The sequence below is a fragment of the Rhododendron vialii genome, chromosome 10a (genome assembly GCF_030253575.1).
Source record: "Rhododendron vialii isolate Sample 1 chromosome 10a, ASM3025357v1".
In the NCBI taxonomy this organism is placed as follows: domain Eukaryota; kingdom Viridiplantae; phylum Streptophyta; class Magnoliopsida; order Ericales; family Ericaceae; genus Rhododendron; species Rhododendron vialii.
This window is the reverse complement of record NC_080566.1, coordinates 6,645,880-6,667,746: the sequence shown is the minus strand read 5'-3', so window position 1 is coordinate 6,667,746 and position 21,867 is coordinate 6,645,880. Positions and strand designations below refer to the sequence as shown.

At 39.5% G+C, this 21,867-nt stretch overlaps 3 protein-coding genes across 9 annotated transcripts; 2 read left to right on the top strand and 1 right to left on the bottom strand.

The window, feature by feature from the left end:
* The first annotated feature begins 10,536 nt into the window (after positions 1–10,536).
* On the top strand, positions 10,537–12,201 carry LOC131304547 (uncharacterized). Its single transcript, XM_058331805.1, has 4 exons — positions 10,537–10,678; positions 10,945–11,106; positions 11,660–11,718; positions 11,816–12,201. Exons 1-4 carry the CDS (start codon positions 10,591–10,593, stop codon positions 12,062–12,064), a joined length of 558 nt encoding a protein of 185 aa, XP_058187788.1. The 5' UTR covers positions 10,537–10,590; the 3' UTR covers positions 12,065–12,201.
* A 2,456-nt stretch (positions 12,202–14,657) lies between these two features.
* On the top strand, positions 14,658–21,173 carry LOC131304545 (calcium/calmodulin-regulated receptor-like kinase 2). 7 transcript variants are annotated; one of them, XM_058331800.1, is made up of 9 exons: positions 14,669–14,863; positions 17,422–17,485; positions 17,681–17,807; positions 18,740–18,893; positions 19,284–19,410; positions 19,842–19,927; positions 20,010–20,081; positions 20,390–20,593; positions 20,679–21,173. In XM_058331800.1, exons 2-9 carry the CDS (start codon positions 17,473–17,475, stop codon positions 20,982–20,984), a joined length of 1,089 nt encoding a protein of 362 aa, XP_058187783.1. In that variant the 5' UTR covers positions 14,669–14,863; positions 17,422–17,472; the 3' UTR covers positions 20,985–21,173. The 7 variants fall into 7 exon arrangements, with proteins under 7 accessions (XP_058187782.1, XP_058187779.1, XP_058187783.1 ...); XM_058331801.1 differs by lacking the exon at positions 14,669–14,863 and adding an exon at positions 15,706–15,989; XM_058331802.1 differs by lacking the exon at positions 14,669–14,863 and adding an exon at positions 16,162–16,353.
* A 164-nt stretch (positions 21,174–21,337) lies between these two features.
* On the bottom strand, positions 21,338–21,867 carry LOC131304546 (proteasome subunit beta type-6-like). The gene has a single exon (XM_058331804.1). It carries the CDS (start codon positions 21,842–21,844, stop codon positions 21,401–21,403), a length of 444 nt encoding a protein of 147 aa, XP_058187787.1. The 5' UTR covers positions 21,845–21,867; the 3' UTR covers positions 21,338–21,400.

Sequence of the window (21,867 nt, the reverse complement as noted above, 5' to 3'; positions counted from 1 at the left end):
CGTAGGGGCGGGGGTGCTCCGAACCCTATACAACTCCAAATATTCCCACCAGCTAAATTAGTTTTTAAGGTTAGTTTTAGAAAACTTTAATGGAATTTCCCTTCCAGGGGTCTATTTGGTGGGAGAACACCCCTGTAAAATTCTTATATATGCGTTGAAAACTTGTAACCACCCCGCCTTGAAATTTCATGTTCAGTTAGCAAGAAATTAGTTGTGGGACTTATATCTCAAACTTTCTTCCTGATCAAAACTGATAAGCACCCAATAATGCATATTCTTGGTGCTTAAGTCCTCTAGTATGTTGTGTTTGTACATATATATTGTCGTTTTTATGCGATATTGCACGTAAGGTACGTTTTTGTGTATTTCAGGTAAAACGTGCTAATAAGGCAGTTTTGATGCCAATAAACGTTCCGGGATGAACCAAGTGTCCAAATGCCCGCCGGTACTCATCTCATTGTCACTAAAGCCTAACGGTGTCACAAGAAGCCTCGGAGATTGGCCGGAGGTCAAGGCTGGCAAGGAACGTGCCAAAGTGTTTCAAGCGAGCCTAATGCATCGAAGATAGTCCTCGAGGGCATCCAAGAGTACAAGGCCATAAGGCATACCTCCGCCAAGTCCCGTTGATCATGTAATGAAGCATCGGAAGGCCGTCGGGGCACGACAAGGCATGATGGCCCAAGCTGACCCTGTTCTGCTGTTTTCACACAGAGGTACCAATACCTCATTTTTTAGGTATTGGTACCATCATGCCGAATTAGAAGACAGTTGGATTGGTACCAATACCTTATTTTTTAGGTATTGGTACCAATGCCCTTCGGCCAGCACCTTTTTTGCTGAATATTTCAACCTTCCATAAATAGAAAGTTTCTACTTCTAGTATGTTTTTGGGATATTTTGGGGGCCTTTTTGTCCATTGTAAGGCTGATTTTGTAAGGCCTATAAATAGTCTTGTATGCCATTTATGGAAGAGAAAAGGCCATTAGTTAGTTTTTTTAGGCCTAAGTCTTTTCTTTCTTCCTAGGACTCCATTGTTAGTCTTTCAAGCTTTTGTTTGTGTTTCCTTCAAGAACTCCTTAAGGTAATTGTCTTATGTTAAATTCTCGTTTATTAATGTTGTAGCTATTGTATGGATCTTCTTATAAATCAAGTTTATTTTCGTTTTTATCGGTTAATTACGTTTACCTTTCTTAGCATGCTTTCTAGTCTTTTTATTATGAGTGAGTAGTTAATCGGTTCGGTCATGGGGTGAGGTTCACCCTATGGATTAGTCCATTAAATGGTTTCTCTTAACTTTAGCTTAATCTCAAGGTTTTGAATGAATTAAACCCATGATTTCTAGCTTTGATCATGGGGATTGGTGGCTTCTTTGATCAATGAAGTCTATCGCCTTGTGCTACGAGCTTGATAATCCTACGCGTGCGAACGATCTTTTTTCGTCTCTCACTTGCGTTAAATGAGTTCAATTTGAATTAGAGCTTTGAATTAAGTTATAAGTAGTCTTCAGCTTTTAATTCTTCTAGTGGAATCCGGACGGTTTCGGTTCACTCATGAGTTAGATGAAGGAACCGTTTGATGGCTAAGTCGTGGGTAAATCAATCCCTTTGACTCGACCATCTTAACCTAGTTTATTTCCAAGTTTAATTTCGTCAATCGAATCAAAACTCCAAAGTTGGCCGCTTGAATGCCGCAATCTATAAGCAACTTCTATTCCAAATTCGCTAAAGAAGATTTCTCTGTGGGAACGATTCCGGTCTTACCGGTTATTATGCTTTCAACGACCTAGCCCTACGCTTGGGGTGTGAACCTTTCTAAGAGGTTAGGTTGCGAAGAAGCAATTTTTGGTGCCGTTGCCGGGGAAGTCTTATTATAGCTTATTTGGAGGTTCGACAAACCACTGTAAGTACTCCGTTTATTTTTCCTTTGTGCATTTTGAACTTGATTTAGCGGATACCTCTAACCGAGCCACCAATTCGACTTGAGGTGTAACGAAGCTAGATTGAGCATCAATTGCCTTTTCTTTTGTTGTGTATATATGTGGCGGTGGCTTAACCCCACGGAACTGTTTTGAGAAAGAGGTGGCGGCATAGCCCCTCTAGTCTGTTTACTTTATGTCTTATCTATCTAATAGAATGGCGGCGGCAAATGAGGAAATAGTCCCCAAGACTATGCGGGAGTACCTTTATCCCAATCAAATTTTTACACCCTCTTGCATAGTCACCCCTTCTGCCAATGTTTTAAATGTTAAGTCGGGCATTCTTCAAGTGTTACCCCATTTTCATGGCTTAGCCTCTGACAATCCATGTGCACACATCATAGAACTCGAGGAGCTTTGCATGAACGATAAAGAGGTCTTATTAAAGATATTTCCATCATCTTTGAAAGACATGGCTAAAAGTTGGTTTTATTCCTTGAACTCAAGATCAATACTTACATGGCAAGATATGGAAGAACAATTTTTCAAAGAGTTTTCCCCAATGTATGAGACTCATATGCTACTATGTGAAATCGTAAATTTTTATCAATTTGATGAAGAGTCTTTTGCATGTTGTTGGTGGCGCTTTAGATCTCTCATGCTTTATTGGTCGCAACATAGCTATGAAACAAGACACCTTATGCTCATTTTCTATAAGAGTTTAAATTCTACAACGCGTCAGCTTGTAGAAAGGATGTTTGATGGTGCCTTTTTGGATAGAACCGCTAATGAGAGTTGGGATTACTTTGATAAATTAGCTGAAAATTCAGAATCTTGTCTTTATGATGTCAATGTTGAAGATGCCACCTTAAATGTTGGGGAAAAGAAAATAGAGCCACATATCTTTGTTGAAAATGTTAGTTTAGCTTATGAAAGCTCTGCAGAGTCAGCATGGAGTGATGTGCCTGCTGATGAGCCTGATATCCAGTGTTCTCCCCCTGTTGATCCCCCTTTGTATGACAATTCGGGGGAGAAATTTCTCATTTTTGAGGAAACGAATGCGGAGGTAGACTTCTTGAATGCTCTGCTGAATGAGCAGGATGGGAAGAATGTGTCTAGACCTGAGAGTTTGTCTCCTTCCTTTGAGGAGATACCTTCCATAGAAATTTTGAATCATCCAATACTCTCAGCTCTAGACGATGCCACCTCTCCTATCGAGTCTCCACCAGTGCAAGAGCTTTTAAAAGTCGAATTGATTGATTTTGTAGGTGTTGATAAATTTGATTTCGTTTACCATCCTTATATTGTGGATTTTGTCAACTCGTTGAAAATCAATCTAGTTTGGAATGCGCACTTGGTTGAACTTAAATGTCTTAAGCAAATTCGGCAATTGCGGTACTCAAAGTATTTATTTTTGTGGCATGGTCGAATTCAATTCTTGACAAAGAGTTTAGAGTTGGGTGGTATGTTCATTGTGATAACTTTTGATGATGTGATATATGTTCGAAGCCCACGTGTGGCTGAACACTCTTTCTTTCTCTCCCTCTCTTTATCTCTTTTCTTTTGCTCTTTTGATGGTCCGGTATAGCCACCCATCTCTAGCTTAAAGTTGTTGCATGACTTACTCTACGATGCTTTGAGTGAGAAATGGGGAGAAAAGTAGTACCCGTTCAATCACGTGACGATTTGGTGGATTTAATTTTACTTGTCAGTTTTTGAGCCCGGATACCATGAGCCGGGTAGTTCTAATGTCATTTGCTTCTTATTAGGTAGTTGGTTCTTAAGTCTTTTGCAGGGTAAGCATGCTACCACACCAGCCTTGGTGGTTTAGGTCTAAAAGCTATGGTGAGTGAGGCATTCAGGAGCCCTAAGCATGGGTGCGATTACGTGTCGCGGTTGTAAGACCAAGAAAGCCCCAGCGATGACCTTGTGTGACTAGCTATGGTTCCGATGGAGGAGCCGAAAGAGTGAGCCTTGGAAGCAGTTCCAATGATGAAGGGAAGCTATGACAAGAAAGCCTCCAACTTGGTCGAGGTATATGGGGGTTGACATTCCCTCCGGAGGTACAATCTTTTGTTCTTTCTCTCTCAATACTGTTGTTCTCCATGCTATGAGGACATAGCATCGTTTAAGTTGGGGGGAGATATATATATGTTATATATATGTTCATGAGACTTGTCTCATTTTTCTATTTTTGGTAAAATTTTCAAATTTTTTGTGCAATCTTCCCTTGTTAGTAGTGATTTCGTATGTTAGATACTTTAAATATGCTCAATTGTGTCAATATGGCAAGAGTCGTGTATCCCGTAGAATTTGGTTATATGTTTGAATTCATGTCACATGCATATACATGAACGTTGATGAACAAGTTGAGCCTAAAAGTCAAGTCAAGTGTTATGCATCACTAGAGTAGAGATTCGTTTATTAAGCATCCCATGCTTTTTGCTTTCATTTTCCGCACTTGCGTAAATAATACCATTTGTTCATGCTTAAGTAGTGTTTATATCTTTCATGCATCTTATTGGAGTTGCTAGCGTACTTAGGAAATGATTCAAGGCATTTTTGTTTGATTAAACCACATAAGAGTCTCATCGTCCTTGTTTTGAACCACAGTCCGAGTCTCTTCCATTGTTCAAACCTAGGTAACCGGATGTTTGGAGGATTTTGTGTTTATAGTTTTCAATGATTCAAGGAGGTTTGGAGTGGTGTGAATATGATAGAAGTGGTTGGGGTACAAAAAGGCGGAGAAGTTGTACGTGATTCCTTTTCTCTCCTTTCCCATTACAAAAGGTAAAATCCCAAATTTTCATCTCCTTCTCCAAAGCCCTCAAAATTGGCTCCTCAATCTCTCTCACTACAAATTTCATTTCAAATGACCCTATTCCTCAAAGAAAAATCAAAGAAATGCTATTAAAGAGTAAAATCATATTCGAAAGAGGGTTGAATACTATGATGAGAGGATTGGTGTGACCTCCGGGTTAGCTTACATTCTGGATGAGGAAGAGTCCAATGGAAAGGGGGAGCTCGAGGCTCAATACCATGAGGAGTCGGATAAGGATGACGACTATGTGTTGTGGAGTCGGTGGTGGTAGTAGTTTTTCTTTATTTCTTTTTCGTAACTTTGTTTGGTGTTTGGCCGATATGTGGCCATGCCTTGGGTAGTTTAGGGTTGGTAGTGGCCAAGGGTAGATGAATCATGCAAGTATATGGCCACTACATTTTTGTAGTCCCTTTTTCTTTGTATCCAAGGTCGTTATAAGCTAATAAAGTCCTCCGTTGATCTTTTGTACGCTAATTAACTCCGTTTGATGCATAGTCGATATCTATTATTACTTAAGTTGTGATATTCCTAGTCTTTCCATACTTGTCAATAATTAGCTTTCCTTTCATTCTTAGCGCTCCTTCGATAGCATGCGTAGCTTTTTGTCTCTGGCTATGGCATTTACTTGCTAGCGCTTGTCATGGGATGTATCTTGTATCTCACTGTGTGAAAAGTCGAATAAGAGCGTTATCCTTGTGAGTTTTGGAGTTGAAACTCATTGTGGTGCATGCATGCTTGACTACTTTAATATGGCATAGCTTGTTCGTCCTAGTTCATGGCATGTTTGTGCGTGGATTGCATATGGTCAGATTTGAAGGGGTGCTTTGGACTCTTGCCTAGTTGTAGTTATTGAGCATAGTTTTTGTATCTTGAATCTCGGGAAGATTGCATAGTTTAGTTAAATACATTTTGTTTTAGTTTGCTAGGGACTAGCAAAGTTCAAGTTGGGGGGTGTGATAAGCACCCAATAATGCATATTCTTGGTGCTTAAGTCCTCTAGTATGTTGTGTTTGTACATATATATTGTCGTTTTTATGCGATATTGCACGTAAGGTACGTTTTTGTGTATTTCAGGTAAAACGTGCTAATAAGGCAGTTTTGATGCCAATAAACGTTCCGGGATGAACCAAGTGTCCAAATGCCCGCCGGTACTCATCTCATTGTCACTAAAGCCTAACGGTGTCACAAGAAGCCTCGGAGATTGGCCGGAGGTCAAGGCTGGCAAGGAACGTGCCAAAGTGTTTCAAGCGAGCCTAATGCATCGAAGATAGTCCTCGAGGGCATCCAAGAGTACAAGGCCATAAGGCATACCTCCGCCAAGTCCCGTTGATCATGTAATGAAGCATCGGAAGGCCGTCGGGGCACGACAAGGCATGATGGCCCAAGCTGACCCTGTTCTGCTGTTTTCACACAGAGGTACCAATACCTCATTTTTTAGGTATTGGTACCATCATGCCGAATTAGAAGACAGTTGGATTGGTACCAATACCTTATTTTTTAGGTATTGGTACCAATGCCCTTCGGCCAGCACCTTTTTTGCTGAATATTTCAACCTTCCATAAATAGAAAGTTTCTACTTCTAGTATGTTTTTGGGATATTTTGGGGGCCTTTTTGTCCATTGTAAGGCTGATTTTGTAAGGCCTATAAATAGTCTTGTATGCCATTTATGGAAGAGAAAAGGCCATTAGTTAGTTTTTTTAGGCCTAAGTCTTTTCTTTCTTCCTAGGACTCCATTGTTAGTCTTTCAAGCTTTTGTTTGTGTTTCCTTCAAGAACTCCTTAAGGTAATTGTCTTATGTTAAATTCTCGTTTATTAATGTTGTAGCTATTGTATGGATCTTCTTATAAATCAAGTTTATTTTCGTTTTTATCGGTTAATTACGTTTACCTTTCTTAGCATGCTTTCTAGTCTTTTTATTATGAGTGAGTAGTTAATCGGTTCGGTCATGGGGTGAGGTTCACCCTATGGATTAGTCCATTAAATGGTTTCTCTTAACTTTAGCTTAATCTCAAGGTTTTGAATGAATTAAACCCATGATTTCTAGCTTTGATCATGGGGATTGGTGGCTTCTTTGATCAATGAAGTCTATCGCCTTGTGCTACGAGCTTGATAATCCTACGCGTGCGAACGATCTTTTTTCGTCTCTCACTTGCGTTAAATGAGTTCAATTTGAATTAGAGCTTTGAATTAAGTTATAAGTAGTCTTCAGCTTTTAATTCTTCTAGTGGAATCCGGACGGTTTCGGTTCACTCATGAGTTAGATGAAGGAACCGTTTGATGGCTAAGTCGTGGGTAAATCAATCCCTTTGACTCGACCATCTTAACCTAGTTTATTTCCAAGTTTAATTTCGTCAATCGAATCAAAACTCCAAAGTTGGCCGCTTGAATGCCGCAATCTATAAGCAACTTCTATTCCAAATTCGCTAAAGAAGATTTCTCTGTGGGAACGATTCCGGTCTTACCGGTTATTATGCTTTCAACGACCTAGCCCTACGCTTGGGGTGTAAACCTTTCTAAGAGGTTAGGTTGCGACGAGAAGCAAAAACTCATCCTGAATTTTGCAGGAATCCTATTTTTTTTTACAAGTTTCCTATAGAATTATACCATTGGCTTTTAATATTTCCACAAATTTCTTTTCTTATCAAATGAACATATGTATGAAAATACTCTTTTTTCTTTTTACTTCACTTCACTAAAACTTTTCCGAGAGTAATTTTCCTGCACATTTTTTTGAGTTCAACAAATTGTGCACACACTTATTTGAAATGCCTGAATCACCTGTAACGGTTGTCCACCGGTCCATGAATCAGAAATATATAGACCGATATGTACTAGGAACTGGCCGATACGCATGAAATATATAGACCGATATGAATTTTTTTTCTTCTTTTTACTTCACTTCACTAAAACTTTTCCGAGAACAGTTTTCCTGCACATATTTTTTATGAGTTCAACAAATTGTGCACACACTTATTTGAAATGCCTGAATCACCACCCATAAAGTTCATCCACCGGTCCATGAATCAGAAACGGATTGATATGTAGCCGATACGCATGCAATTTGCCGTCTCACCCTGCATGTATATCAGGGTGTAACGAAAATGTAAGGCATATGAACCGTAATTACCATTACGTCTCGAGCGATATGCTACATACGTAAAGGCCGATGTTTAAAACCTTTCCACTTAACTACTAAGTGGTCTGTTTTTTTTTTTTTTTTTTTTGGGGGGGGGGGGGGGGGGGGGGGGGGGTGGGGGTCGTCTTGGAAATCGGTTGGTGAGTTAGAAGGACAAACAGAATGAGGAGGGTGGGATTCGAACCAACCACACCGGCATGCATGAGAGAGTTTTAAGGCCACCACCACGTGCGCCGGCACTCCACTTGCTACTAAGCTAATGCTAAATGAAATCTTGAGCAAATCCATTAATTGTGTTTTGTTCTTTTTGGAGATTCCCATACCCAGCAAACACCAAACACATAGAACCGACGTGTTGTTCTTCACACACTTATCAAGAAGAGAAAAAAACCCACAAGCATCGATCAAGGTAAATGGTGGACAAACAAGCCCTCCTCACCACACCAATCTTCACATTTTTATGTGTGTATTATTAGTATTTTATGGTAAACAATCACTGGCAGGTTTAGTAGTTCTATGAGTTTAAAATCACCTGCTATTGTCCTTCAAAGCTCTTCATTTGATGATTGAGTGCCTCCTCTTGGGAACCAACATCCCCTTGCTAATCGCCACCCGTTGAGCATCGCTAGTTAATTAAGGGCTATGTTTGGATGACGCGTAATCTTGAATACGAATGAGATCAAATAGATAACTTGGAATCAGTATTCCTGATAATTCGACACACGAGGTAATTTCATTCCACCATTTGGATTGGTTCGTTAATCTTTTTTCGGGGAAATATATTAGTTATTTAGAAAATTAAGCAGAGTGAACATTTCCTTTTTTCAATAGAATTAACCTGGATTGGGTTAGTATAGGGGATAAGAGGGATAGATTCTTATATATATAGTTTGGAAATGTGCCTAATTCTTGGACAAATGTGTCATCGGAAATCACATTCCTACCCCGCCTGTTCTAGACATAGTGATCATAAGAAAATGACATCACATTCCTATTCATACTTAATCAAGAGTAATCATGATTTTAATTTGCACCCCCAATTTTAGCATCAACATTCTTTTTTTTTTCTTATATATATTCAAGAGGAATAGAACTTGTTCTGTATTGATCTTGACCATTTACAACCCCTTTGGATGAGGGGTTTTCAAGAGAAAAAAAAAAGAAATTGAGAGAGAGCATTCTCTCCCATGTTTAGATGCCCAAAGAGGCGAGAAAGAGTACTGTGAGAATTAGGAACCCCTTAATGAGCCATTTTTGTTTCTCACCAAAAGTGATGAGATTTGGAGAGAAAGAGAAAGGGGAAGTATCCAAATAAGATGATGATCAGAAAGCCTAATTTTTTCTTTTCTTTTCTCATGAGCAAACAAAACCACACCCCTTTCTTTTCTTTTCTTACCTAAGTAGCCAAAGGGCTGTTAGCTTGTTCCGGACCTCATATTATGAATGTAGTCCAAACAGCTCCCCACAAGTAGTTAATCAGAACTTTTCCTGAAAGCCTCCTTTGTGACCACACCTCAAAGAAAGCTGTTCAGATTATTCAGAAAGTGTTTATACCATAACTGTCCACACAGTTCTCTACTAATTTAACTTCAGAAAAATGAAAGATTTCTACTGTCACACTATATAAAATAAGATGCCTAGCCAGCTCTTAAGTACCCTCTAGGGGTATCCAAGAGATTGATGAGTTTCTTTAATTGTTTTATCAGATTCTTCAGCTATACTTATGCAACCGAATCTCTGACTGATCACAGACTTTTGGGATGATTGACCTAATGAAGGTTTCTTATTTTAAAGTATTAGAGTTTGGAAACTAAGCTTCTAAACACAAGAAACCTTAGATCCTCTCCAACACTACTAGCTAATAGGCATTTTGCTTCCTCAAAATAGATCAAAACTATTTTGTGTGTGTCGCAGCAGCTCAAACGGCCCTTTGGCCTAATCAAAGCGTTTAAGTGCAAACATCTTCATACGGTTAGTGAGATGGCTAATGATGTCGCACTTTTTCATTGGGTAAATGAAGTTGCCTAGCCATCTTTTAAAGAGCCTGTTGAAAAAGTGTATTTGACGAGGCGTTTTGCCTAACAGACTTTGAATAGAGAGCCTGTTGGAGATGCTCTCATGTCTTGGTTTGAAACTTAAAAGAAATCGAAAACTAATGAAAGTAAGCAAGAGAGAAACAGTGTGGAAAACATTAGCTACTTTTCCATCCTACGGTGGTTGCCAAAGCTCCGAGTAGTGCAATTTCGCTCACCCATTCAAAAAGTTAGTAATGAAATGAATAATATCTCTTTTTGTGTGTGATCGAGTTGGGTCCTGCATCAGGTCTTCCTTGATGATCAAAGTTGTTCATTTTTTAAGACGTAGCCTTTAGCTGTTTATTTTAACAATAACATTTGCTTTGTTGAGATGCTTTCTACCTCAGACTAACTGATGAAAACCCCATTCAAACTTTTGAAATCATGGCAAGTCATAGTTTTCTTTCTCCCATTTAAAATAATGACACAACTAGTTATTTTTTAATTTGGTTATTTTAAGTTTCCCAAAGTCTTTGCACATACCCAGGAGTCAAACCTTAATATATATATAGGCTAACCCTAGGTTTGACTTGGGTTAACTTGAACTCTATAAAAACCACATTGTGTTTCTTAAAGCGCTTCTCTTCCCATTGTTGAACAAGAAACATACCCTAGAGAGAAAAGAAAAAAAAGGAACTAAAAATGGTGCTAATGAGGTTTGCAAGTTTGGTACTTGGTCTTATTTATCTTTTGCATGTCCTGAGAGGTTCTTCTGCTTGTGGCCATGAAGGTAGACAGTTCCCTTCTCCATTATATTCCTTTCTTCTCTTTCTTTTCCTCGTTCGGTTGCTTAACAATTTACAACCATAATTTTCATACAAGAAACTATTATGGAATGATGCGTTAGCGATACTTTTAGAACGACAATATAGTAGGTGTGCTAGCTGCCGCCATAAACTAGTATGGCATTGTGTTTGTTGATTATTGGAGGGAAGATCAGCAAACCATGAAGGATTGAGATGAATAACCTCTACTTCTTATAAAATCTTTTTACAGGAAGTGGAATGCAAGGAAACAGGCTAATGGTGGTTGATGATGTTCCGGCTACTCCCGCCAGGAAAATGAAGCTTGAAGGAAGGAAAATGTTGGCGGAGGAAGTGCCAAGGAGGGAGATTGAGAAAGAGGAAGAGACGAATGGAGGGACTTCGAAAATTTCAGGTGCAAGTGCAACCCATTCTGCCAGAAAGTGTCATGGAAAGAAGGGCTTGAATGCAAAATATCGTGTACTTAGGGGTCAAACTGCTGGTTTTGTAGCTTTTAGTACTGATTACCCTGGTCATCCCAGGATCCACCCTCCTAGGAATAACTGATCATGAGAAAAAATGCACCACTTCATGTCTTAAGATCCCCCCTCTTGTACTTCTCATGGGTACATAGTGAAATTTTTCAAACTTTTTTCGTGTGCGCGCAAAAGGTCTTGATGTATAAACGAATGACTTCTCTTTCTCTCTGTAATGCTATTTTGCTATACAAACAAAGATTTTGTAGGCAGTTTTGATGCATACAGAATGAATATGTGAAAAACTTTGGTTCGTAAATCATTTTCGTGTTCAACATGGTGCCAAGGTTGCTTGTGGTCTGCATAATTTTATTTCACCATGTATTGAGGTTGATATTGTGAAACAATCAGTTATTGGAGCTGAGCTCTGGGAGAAGGTTATTTTGGTAATTTACGATTTGGTTTCATATATTTGGTCTCTTTTGAATGCAGGAAAGGATCCAAATGCTTCAAAGAGAGCTGCAAGATCACAAGATCACTTCAATAATAAGGTCTCTCTCTCTCTCTCTCTCTCTCTCTCACACACACACACATCAAAATTTCCCACATGAAGATCACAATATTAATTTAAATGTTGTTCAATGACAGGTCAATAATAGCCCCACCCTGAAGGCAAATACAATGAGGGAGCCAGTCCATTTTCCAAGTATCAAGCCACACTACTACCACTTTCAAGATTCCAAGGCAATTTCAACTGAATCCGCTCGAGCGCGACAAGATGAATCACGAACACTTTTTGATGACCGGGCGATTGCTGAGATAGCGAATCTGATGCGAAAAGACTACGGTAATATTCACGGCAGCCCACCAAGCAACAACCGCGAGCCTAATGATTAAAGAACATCTGTCCAGTTCATGGCCTGTAGTTAGGTTTAGGCTCACAATTTTGCCCCCCCACCCCCCCTATAGAAGTGAAGTCTCCTAACAGTTTTTGTTACTAGTTTTGGTTTGTTTTTTGATGGGTTATAAAGACAATGAGCATATATATATAAATAGGGTGCTGTTTGTTTTGTGTTAGCTTATTGATATTAAGAGTTTAAAACAAAGTTGTTGTTATGTATCCAAACCATCACAAAGTTTCAAATGAGGACCTCTTAAAATGCAGACTCCCATTTTTCAATCGAATTCGATGATCCGACCTGCTCAATGCGTTCAAAACATGATTTTAAGGATACTCGTAGAAAATCAAGAAAAAAAATGACTGGGAAGGGTTTGATTTGAGCAGGTTTTTATTGAACCGTTCAATAAAAAATATCCAGATGAAGCCCTTCCGGGTCAATTTTTTGCTGATTTCTCGCCTATATTCTTAAAATCACGTTCTGATAACATTGAGCGGCTTAGATCATCGAAATTCTATCAAAAAATTGGGAGAAATGAGGACGTTCTCATGTGAAACGGACCATCTAAACCATAAGGTACTAAGTTGTGAGCATCTTTTTGTTTGCAGTACTGAAAATGCTTTCTTTCATTGTGAAGAACACCGCTTTGAAGAAAGTAACGTTTTTTGATAACTCAAGTTTCCGGCCCAGTAGAACGACCGATCATGGACCATTTTCATCGTCGACTAGCAGAGAGTCCAATTAAATTTAGTTCCTGATTCATCGTTTACTACTGGCATCTACAAATATATGATTCAAATGTGGAACTGGCCCATATTGTAACTCAAAAGTGGAATACAGAGCCTATCTTTTAGAAACAAAGAAAAGAAAGGACATAAGATCCTGATGGATTCCATTTTGCATCACACGAAGAATCATAGGAGGGTTTCCATTTCGCACAAGAGAGGACCAATATCTTGCAAAAAAACCAGCCAAACAACAATGCGAATTCACAAGTCACAACAAAAAAGAGAGAATTCATGTGACGATCCATCGTATGGTTTGTCATGCATGTTAAAAATCAAGATGATAGGCTGAACCAAGTTTGTGAAGAGAAGTAAAGTCGTCAGAATTTGACCGCACATTACTCTTCTTCTGAAAAATATGTTCCATTCAAATGGATCCCGTTGTGACGTTGTCCGATCTACTTGAGTTTCGCAGGGAGGATAACTACACGAGACTTACAAAACAGACAGTTTAGATCATGAAGTAAGACCATGGTAGAGTCTTATTTTGGAATCAAGATCCTCTCATGTATTCCTCATGTGACGTGATGTAAATGAGAACCACTATGGTCCTGTTTGATAATCCGACCGGATTATTTGTAAGTTTCTATGTATATGTGATCATCCATGCAAAAGTTCAAGTTGATTGGCTGTCAGAATCCATACGAACAAATCAGATTTATTGCAAGAGTAACGTGCAATCAGACTCGGACCATTCACTTCTTTTCAAACAAATCTGATTCAACCAAGCCTTAACCAACATCTGATCATCTTGATTTTCCGCATGCACAATAAACACATCAAGACTTACAAAATGAATAGTTCAAATCGTCAAATACGACCATAGTGGGTCTTATTGTGTGTTACATGAGACGATCGCATCTTTCTTTTCGTTCTTTTGGGCGGAAAGAAAGATTTTGGTCTCTTCATGGCTTGAGTTTACCCGACTTCAACAATCTACGTTTGTTTGTGATCTCACATCCACGGCTTGCCTCTTTCCTGATGGGCTTGTTGACGAGTTCAACCACGAACGGGCCTATCATGTACCATCCCTATGATCTTCTAGACTTCTACTTTGGAACATTACTGTTTTTTTACCAAGCCGAGTCGAGCTTTGGGTTGCTCGAGCTCAAAGCTCGACTCGGCTAATTTACCAATCGAACTTGGTATTATGGATCGAGCTTGTTCTTAAACTTAACTAACCAATGAGCTTGTTCTGGGGTTTCTTGGGGACTTCGGTGGGTTAGATTTTTCTTTGTGCTTAATTGTAATTTCTGGGCTTTTGGACATCAGATTTTCGGGCTTTATTTGTATCATCTGGGTTTTTTAGACCATTTGGTGTAATGGACTTTGCCCCTACGTGTATTTGGGATTGGGAAAATGACGGCTAAGCACATGTTTTAATAATTAATACCCGCCAATGACATTTTCAGCATTAACAATTGTTCTTAGCATGTTCTTGGAGAGTATTAATTATCAAAACACGTCCTGAGTCATTTTCCCTTTAGGATTTGTCTCATCTGTACTTTCCAATCCTTGGTTGGATTCCCCTTTTCTCCGACCCTTAATAAAATGTTACTTTTGCCGATAAAAAAACTTAACAGCTGAACTCGGGAATTGCTCAACAGTCGCCACCGGTCTCATCATAGCTTGAGTTGACCTGACTTCAACAATCTACGTTTATTTGTGATATCACATCCACGGCTCGTCGCTTTCCGGATGGGCTTGTTGACGACTTCAACCAAGAATTAAGGGCCTATCTTGTACCATCCCTATGATCTTCTAGACTGATCCCCTGCCTGCAGCGGCCGGTTTTACTTTTAGCCATATGGAGCTCCTCTGCTTTTTCCTTAATGATTTTATTCAATTCCTACTCTTCTCTATTCCAGCAAAAGGTCCAACTTGGCCTGCCTTCATTCTCTACCCCCAACTCAAAGGCACTTTTCTTCAGAGCCACCTTTCTGTCCATTAACCGGCCAAGCACAACGAAACAGACCTGATATGTGCAGAATTCACCTATCAAGTCGTTCAAGGTATGGGCTTCCGATCAAGATTCATGGGTCTTTGTTAGTTTTCAGAAATTTTTGATAAAGTTTGGTTTTTTGGTGGGTGATCTTTGGGTTTGCATTATGATGTTGCTTGAACGTTTGCTTTCGGTTTACATGAATGTAGCTTTTGGGTGAACTTGTTAATCGACAGACTGGTGTAGTTTATCGGGAACCTGCGAGATAAGCTCTTTTTAAAATTTTGCTTATTGACTATTATTAGCTGATTGTCCATGGGAGTGTGGTGATTATTTTGTAAGTTTCGATGTATTTGTCATCCATGCAAAAGTTCAAGTGTATGGCGTGTCAGAATCCGCGGATGAACAAATCATACTTGTCACCAGAGTAGTGTGCAGACCGTTTGTTTCTTTACTTTTCAGACAAATCTAATTCGACCGAGCCTTAACAAACATTCCATCAACTCAATTCTTGGGATGGACAATAAGCATATCGAGACTCACGAAATGAATACTTGAAGTAGCATAGACTCTTAGTTTCTATGCCTTATTAGCGCAGGTGGATGAAAGCCGCTGAACTTAAAGACTCGAGTTGAGAAAGAGGGCTAAGCCCCCGTTAGGACTTCCAGGGACCGGGGAAGAAGGGTCGATTCCGCCGGAAAGAGTGATTTCGTCCCTCTATAGCTTGTCATCTGCTCGGCTTTCCTGACGGACTTATTGGACGACTTCAACCAAGAAGGGCCTATCATGTACCTATCCAGTATCCATATGATCTTCCAGTTTATTTCATAATTTTTTTTAAAACATGATTATTATTATTATCCTGATTCCAACAAAAGGTGCATACGTCCAAAAATAAATTCCCTTTGCCTGCACGGCCGGCTTTTGCCAATGGGGCCCTGCTTCTATGCAAATCCTATTCATTCCTACTCCACTACTTTTCCTTCGCCAAATCCAAATGCCGTGTGCTTTTTCCTACTCCTCTCTATTCCAGCGAAGGGTCCAACTCGGCCTGCCTTTATTCTGTTCAAAGGAACTTTCCTAGAATCGACAGTTCAAAGGCATTTTTCTTCAGAGTCAGCTTTCTTTTCTTTAACTGGTCAAGCACAACCCAACAGACCTGATATGTGCAGAATTTACCTATCAAGTCGTTCGAGGTATGGGCTTCCGATCAGAATTCATGGGTACTTGTTAGTTTTCAGGAAATTTTTGTTTTTGTTTTCAAAAAGTTGGGTTTTACTGTATGATGTTGTCTAGGCGTTTGTTTTAGGTTTACACATGAGTGGTGCTTGTTGGTAAAGTTTTACTTTTTGATAATCGGATGTTTGGCCAGCTTGTGCGCACCTCGACTAAATTCCGGGTCCCTAAAGTAATGATCGGGCATAACTCACACTAGCGCCAAGGTTTGAAATGTTTGGCTTCCGTGGAAATAGAATCTGTGACCTCATTTCCACGGGCCCTGAAGTTGTTTATTAATCAGCGGGATGAAATGGATGATGTAATTTACCGGAAGCCAGCGAGGTGAGCTCTTTTTTAGACTCGCTTATTGAGCTGATTGTCCATGGGTGGTAGTTGGTTTTGTTGCGCTTTGACCCAAAGCAACAGACACTCGCACTAAGAATAATCAAGCAACAAACAGAAAATGTATGCTAGTATAAAGATTTCTGACGTGGTAATTGGGTACAGCCACGGCTCCTGCGAGTTCCACTTTATGTCAAATGAAGTGGTGTATGGATTATATCGGCTCCATATACAGAATAGTTATCCTAAGTTTAAAATCATCAATTACCGTAATAGTAAGTGAAGTGGCAAATCAAGTCCAAATTAGACTTCACAAACCCAATTGGTTTTGGAAAATTTGTGTTTAAATATGATTTTTTTTGGGGGCTTTTGAATGCTGGTTCTTGGTTTCTTCTTGTTCTTTTGGTGGGTCTGGCTCTGTTGATCGTATAAGTTTGGTACTGATTGAGGTTCGTGCCTATTTTCTCATTATAAATTTTGATTATTCTCGGCTTTATTGTATTGTTGATTTTTTTGGTTTTGTTTTGGGACTACTGATGATGAAAAAGTCTATTTTGGTATGTGGACCCTTCGTATTTGCTTGGTTGCTACATTGATCATTGTGTTTTGGTGGGAAACATAAACCAAACCAAACCTTAAGTCCCATCGTTGACTACATGAATCTCTTTTTGATGGGAGAATGCCTTCATATATTATTAACTGCTGCGATTAAATTTTTTAGTCTGTGAAGGGTGTTTGAAATTCTACACATACACTAAAGAAGTTGCCCAAGAGTTCTCTTCGCGTTAATCCATCTATAAGGAGTAAGCGTGTGAGTTGGGTGATCCTTCATAAAGGCATTTTTTGTAGCTTTAGATGTGAATATACAGTGATACAAACACAAAATATTGCTGCAAAGCTCTGAGATACTTAGTCTTGATTGGAATCCTCATAGTGACTTGTTTGTTTGTTTCGAAATGCATTCAATTATATGGAGTCTGTATTTCTTGGTTCGTCATTTCCTTAGTTAAGTATTCTTCAAGTTGATGTATTGTCTGTGCTCATTTTGTGACATCATTTTGCCTTCAGCATTTTCCTCCAAGATGCTCTCACTGCCTAATTCTCAAAATCGACTGGAGAATGGTTCATAAAGGTGATTTCGTTGTTATTGGCATCTCCGTTGGTCTCACTATTGGCATTTTTGTAGCATCTCTAGTGTTTTATGGCATACGATGGTACAAAAAATGTTCTCATCTCCGGCGATGCGCAACTGAGAATAGTACATCTACTCTTCCAATACACTCAAATGGCCTTGCTTCAGGCATCGACTCTAGTTCAGTCTGTTCAGATACCACAGATTCTGTATCAGTTAAGGGATTAGATGATCTTGCCAAAAATTCTCAGCTTTCTTGGTGGAGAATCCGTAGTAAATATCGGTTTGGTTCGGCTTCTGGCATTCTTAGATACTCCCACAAGTATGCCATTTTCAACACTTCTCATCTTTTTTAGGCTATGGTGGACTACTATTTTTTGCACTTCTAAAACCTTCCTCCTCTTGATCATCAATCCATTGGACAATTTTCGTACTTAGGATGAACGTGAAATAATGTGACTGCTATAAACAAGGATGCTCTCAGCTTTCTCACATATCAGCAAATGTTACCTAAATTGTAACATGTTTGCTTTACAAGTTTTTTAACTTATTTACTGTAGAGCACATTAGGAGCAGAATTACTGAAGAATACAATAAAGCCTGAGCTGCTAAATTATGATCTCAAGCATGTTATTCCTAATTCCCTCCTCTTATTCTTTTAAAAGGTTTGGAATAGTTGAGCATCACATGCGAACTTACTAAAGGACAATTACACATTTAGCTTAGGAAATTCAATAAATTCTTCATAAGAAGTAGTTATTCTTTGGAGCAGTTGCACCTACTGTAGGTGGAAAGCATCAGATGGTTACCGAAGGGAAACATGCCACCAAATGGTCCAAATCCTTTTAAATCGTTTTGTTGTGCAGATGTATATCCCTAGGTTCCATGGATTTGGTGGATAGCTTAACAATTATTATTCTGGTGGTACCGTACTCTTTTAAATACCATCGTTGTGTAACTTGTTGCGGACAAATTGACCTCAGAATGACTCCTGAAAACTACCCTGACATCTGAAATTTACTTGTACTTGTACAATGTATGTAGTCATAGATAGTTAAGGTAACATAGATATACATTGGTGGAGATGGTAATCTGGTCCTACGGAACACCAATATCCCTCAAATTTACGAAGGTAGCTGTTATCGTCTGTTCATAAATGTTCTACAGAAAGTATTCACTGTAATTTTTATATTAGATTTGATAGGCATACTAGGAACTAGGGCGTGGTAGATCTAATCCCTTGTGTGTTCCCAGGGACATTCAGAAAGCTACACAAAACTTCACAACTACTTTGGGACATGGAGCTTTTGGTTCAGTGTATAAAGCTACCATGGCAACAGGTGGAGTGGTTGCAGTGAAGGTTCTTGCTTCTGATTCTCAACAGGGGGAAAGAGAGTTTCAAACAGAGGTAATAACTGAAAACCTGTATGATGTTTAGGAGGACGGAAAGCTCTTTAGTTAGAACTCCCTCCTGATACATCTTGCCAGGTTCGACAAGTGTAGAGAACCATTGAAACATCACCCATTGTTTTCTAACCATGAACTTCTATTTTCTTAAAAAACTATCAACCGTCGAGTACTTGAGTTATCAGTGTCTTGAGGTGTCCAAATATACATTTGTGAATGGATATCTTAGAAGATGACCTTCAAATTTGGAAAACATGACATGGTTGCGTAAGGATGATAAAAAAGACGGTTGCGTAGGGATTCATTAGGTGATGCATTACAGTCTTTCTCGTATCCATGACTTTTTCTCATAATTTATTAGATTCGTAATTCTCATAAATTCTTTTTGCAGGTATCGCTACTAGGTAGGCTTCATCACCGTAATCTGGTGAATTTGGTTGGATACTGTGTTGATAAAGGCCAGCGCATGTTAATCTATGAGTTCATGACTAACGGAAGCCTGGCGAGCCTTCTGTATGGTAAGTTCGTGAGTCCTTTTCCCCCCATTCATCTGACCATGGTGTCATATCAGAACACATGTAAAGAACATGCCATTTATGAGTTAGTGTTAGACATTACCGTTGTATTTGAGGTTCCTTCACATTGGCATAAGTAGGGATTGTCCATTCAATGCTGCTTACTCTTTCTATCATCTGGTGCTGTAACATGGACAAAAGAGCATTCCAATGCTGGAACTAACACTTGATTTGGACTTTTTTCCATGACTGTTGGTTGCGTTGAGCCTATGAAATGTGCCTTTAGGCAGAGTAACAAAGGAGCATGTCTCAACGAATGAGTTACTGAATTTCATACCGTCCTAATAATATGGGAGTGCAGCACTATGGCTTTCGCTTTGTTTACTCTAATATCAAATCAAATTATAAATCACAATGCGACAACATTCGATTAGGTCCAGAGGAACGAGTGTTGAGTTGGGATGAACGGCTACAAATTGCTCTTGATATCTCACATGGAATTGAGTATCTTCATGATGGGGTATGTCAGTTTTTCTCTTAATTTTTTACCCGGTAAAAACCATTGTTCCGTTCTTTCTCTCATGTAAAAATTCATGGAACAGGCAGTGCCACCTATCATTCATAGGGACTTGAAGTCCGCGAACATATTGCTAGACAGGTCAATGAGAGCTAAGGTAAGCCTGGTCCTTGAAGAACACTAATGACTAATCATTTCATATCCAATGGTATAGGAGTAAATTATCAAATGAAGACGAACTAATATAATGCCATGATTTGCTAGGCATGCCATGCCCTTTTTTAAGTGCCACTGCTTCGAACTTATCGTCTGTTTAATTCTAAACAATGGTAATCCAGTGTCAGTGAAATGAAAATCCACATGGTTCTGTGCATGCTGGAATTGTCTTAACATGAACATTTCCCTTTTTCCTAAAGCCGTTCGTTGGCAGTTACATTTGTTATAATCTTCAATACCTCTAAATAGGTAGCTGATTTCGGACTGTCGAAGGAGCAGACCTATGATGGCCGCAAGTCAAGCCTTAGAGGGACATATGGCTACATGGACCCTGCATATATCTCCACAAGCCAGTTCACGACAAAGAGTGACATCTTCAGTTTCGGTGTAATCCTGTTTGAACTCATTGTAGCCATCCCCCCGCACCAAAACTTAATGGACTACATCAATCTTGTAAGTTCTTTGTTCTTCACATCCGAATTCCTCCTTCCATGACTCCTTAAAGTGTTATTAGAACTTCTTTCTTCTTGTTCCTAAGGCGGCTATGAGCCCAGATGGCGTGGATGATATTCTTGACAAGCGACTCGTTGGAGAAAGTAAGCTTGTTGTAGAAGCGAGGAGCCTAGCTCTCATTGCTCAGAAATGCTTGCACAAAACACCCAGAAAACGACCTTCGATTGGAGAAGTTTCACAGGCAATTTTCAAGATAAAACAAAAGCGCCTTGCGAAAGAAGTTACCATGTCTTTTGCAGGAGAGGATATATCCCAGATGGTTACCCGAATTGGCCTTCAACAAGTGGAGTTGAGTAAAATGGCAGTGAAAAATATGCCGATTACTGGATGACACCATTTGTATCCTCGCCCTACCTTTTTTTGACTGTCGATTATGCGAAATATAGAGAAATGAAGCATTGATCATATGCTTCTACAAAGTAAGACTTTGCGCGATAGCAGTCATGAAAGCTCCAAAAAGCACTGCAAAAGAAGTAGAAATAGTTCTAGACTGTTTTAGTTTAGCTTTTTCTCTCCTCAATGACTGTTCAAAGTACACCATAACAAAATGGAGTATATTTATACATGATAATTATAATTATAATAGGGCAAGTTGAGTTTTTTTTTTTTTTTTTAAAAAAAAAAAAAAACCCCCAGTCTGCGAAGGTCAAAGAAACATTAATATTTAAAGAGGCCATTGACTCTCAACTTGTAAGTACATTAAATATATATACGGCTTATCTACTATTTTGGTCCTTACAAAATGCATCAAGTTTCAATTTCGACCTTGTAAATTTCATCCTTATATTTTCTAATGAAATTCACTGTTCCTCCGAGAGGCACCCCGTATACTTGACCTCCTCCGCGCTCGTCCCATCCTGCCACGATCATGTCCGCTCGTAGCATGCTCTTGTGGTTGTATGATATTTGCCTGACGATGTTTGCGACTTCCTTCACCGTAGCTGGCCGCCCAAGGCTCATCGTGTGCCGATGGAGATGGCAGCGCACTTGATCCGAAACAGCTTGCGAATCGGCGGCCAAGCCGGAGCGGCAGAGGTAGACGTTATCGGTCAGCTGCGTGATCTTGTCGGATGCCCTGTTCGCCACGTGCGTGCCGGTGATGGTGCAAGAATTGGCGCCGAGGACGACACCGTTGTCGTAAGTGACGGCGATGATAGTTCCTGTCGAATGAGGCGAGCTCATGTCTGCCATGCTTGGAGTACAACTTAGTTGAG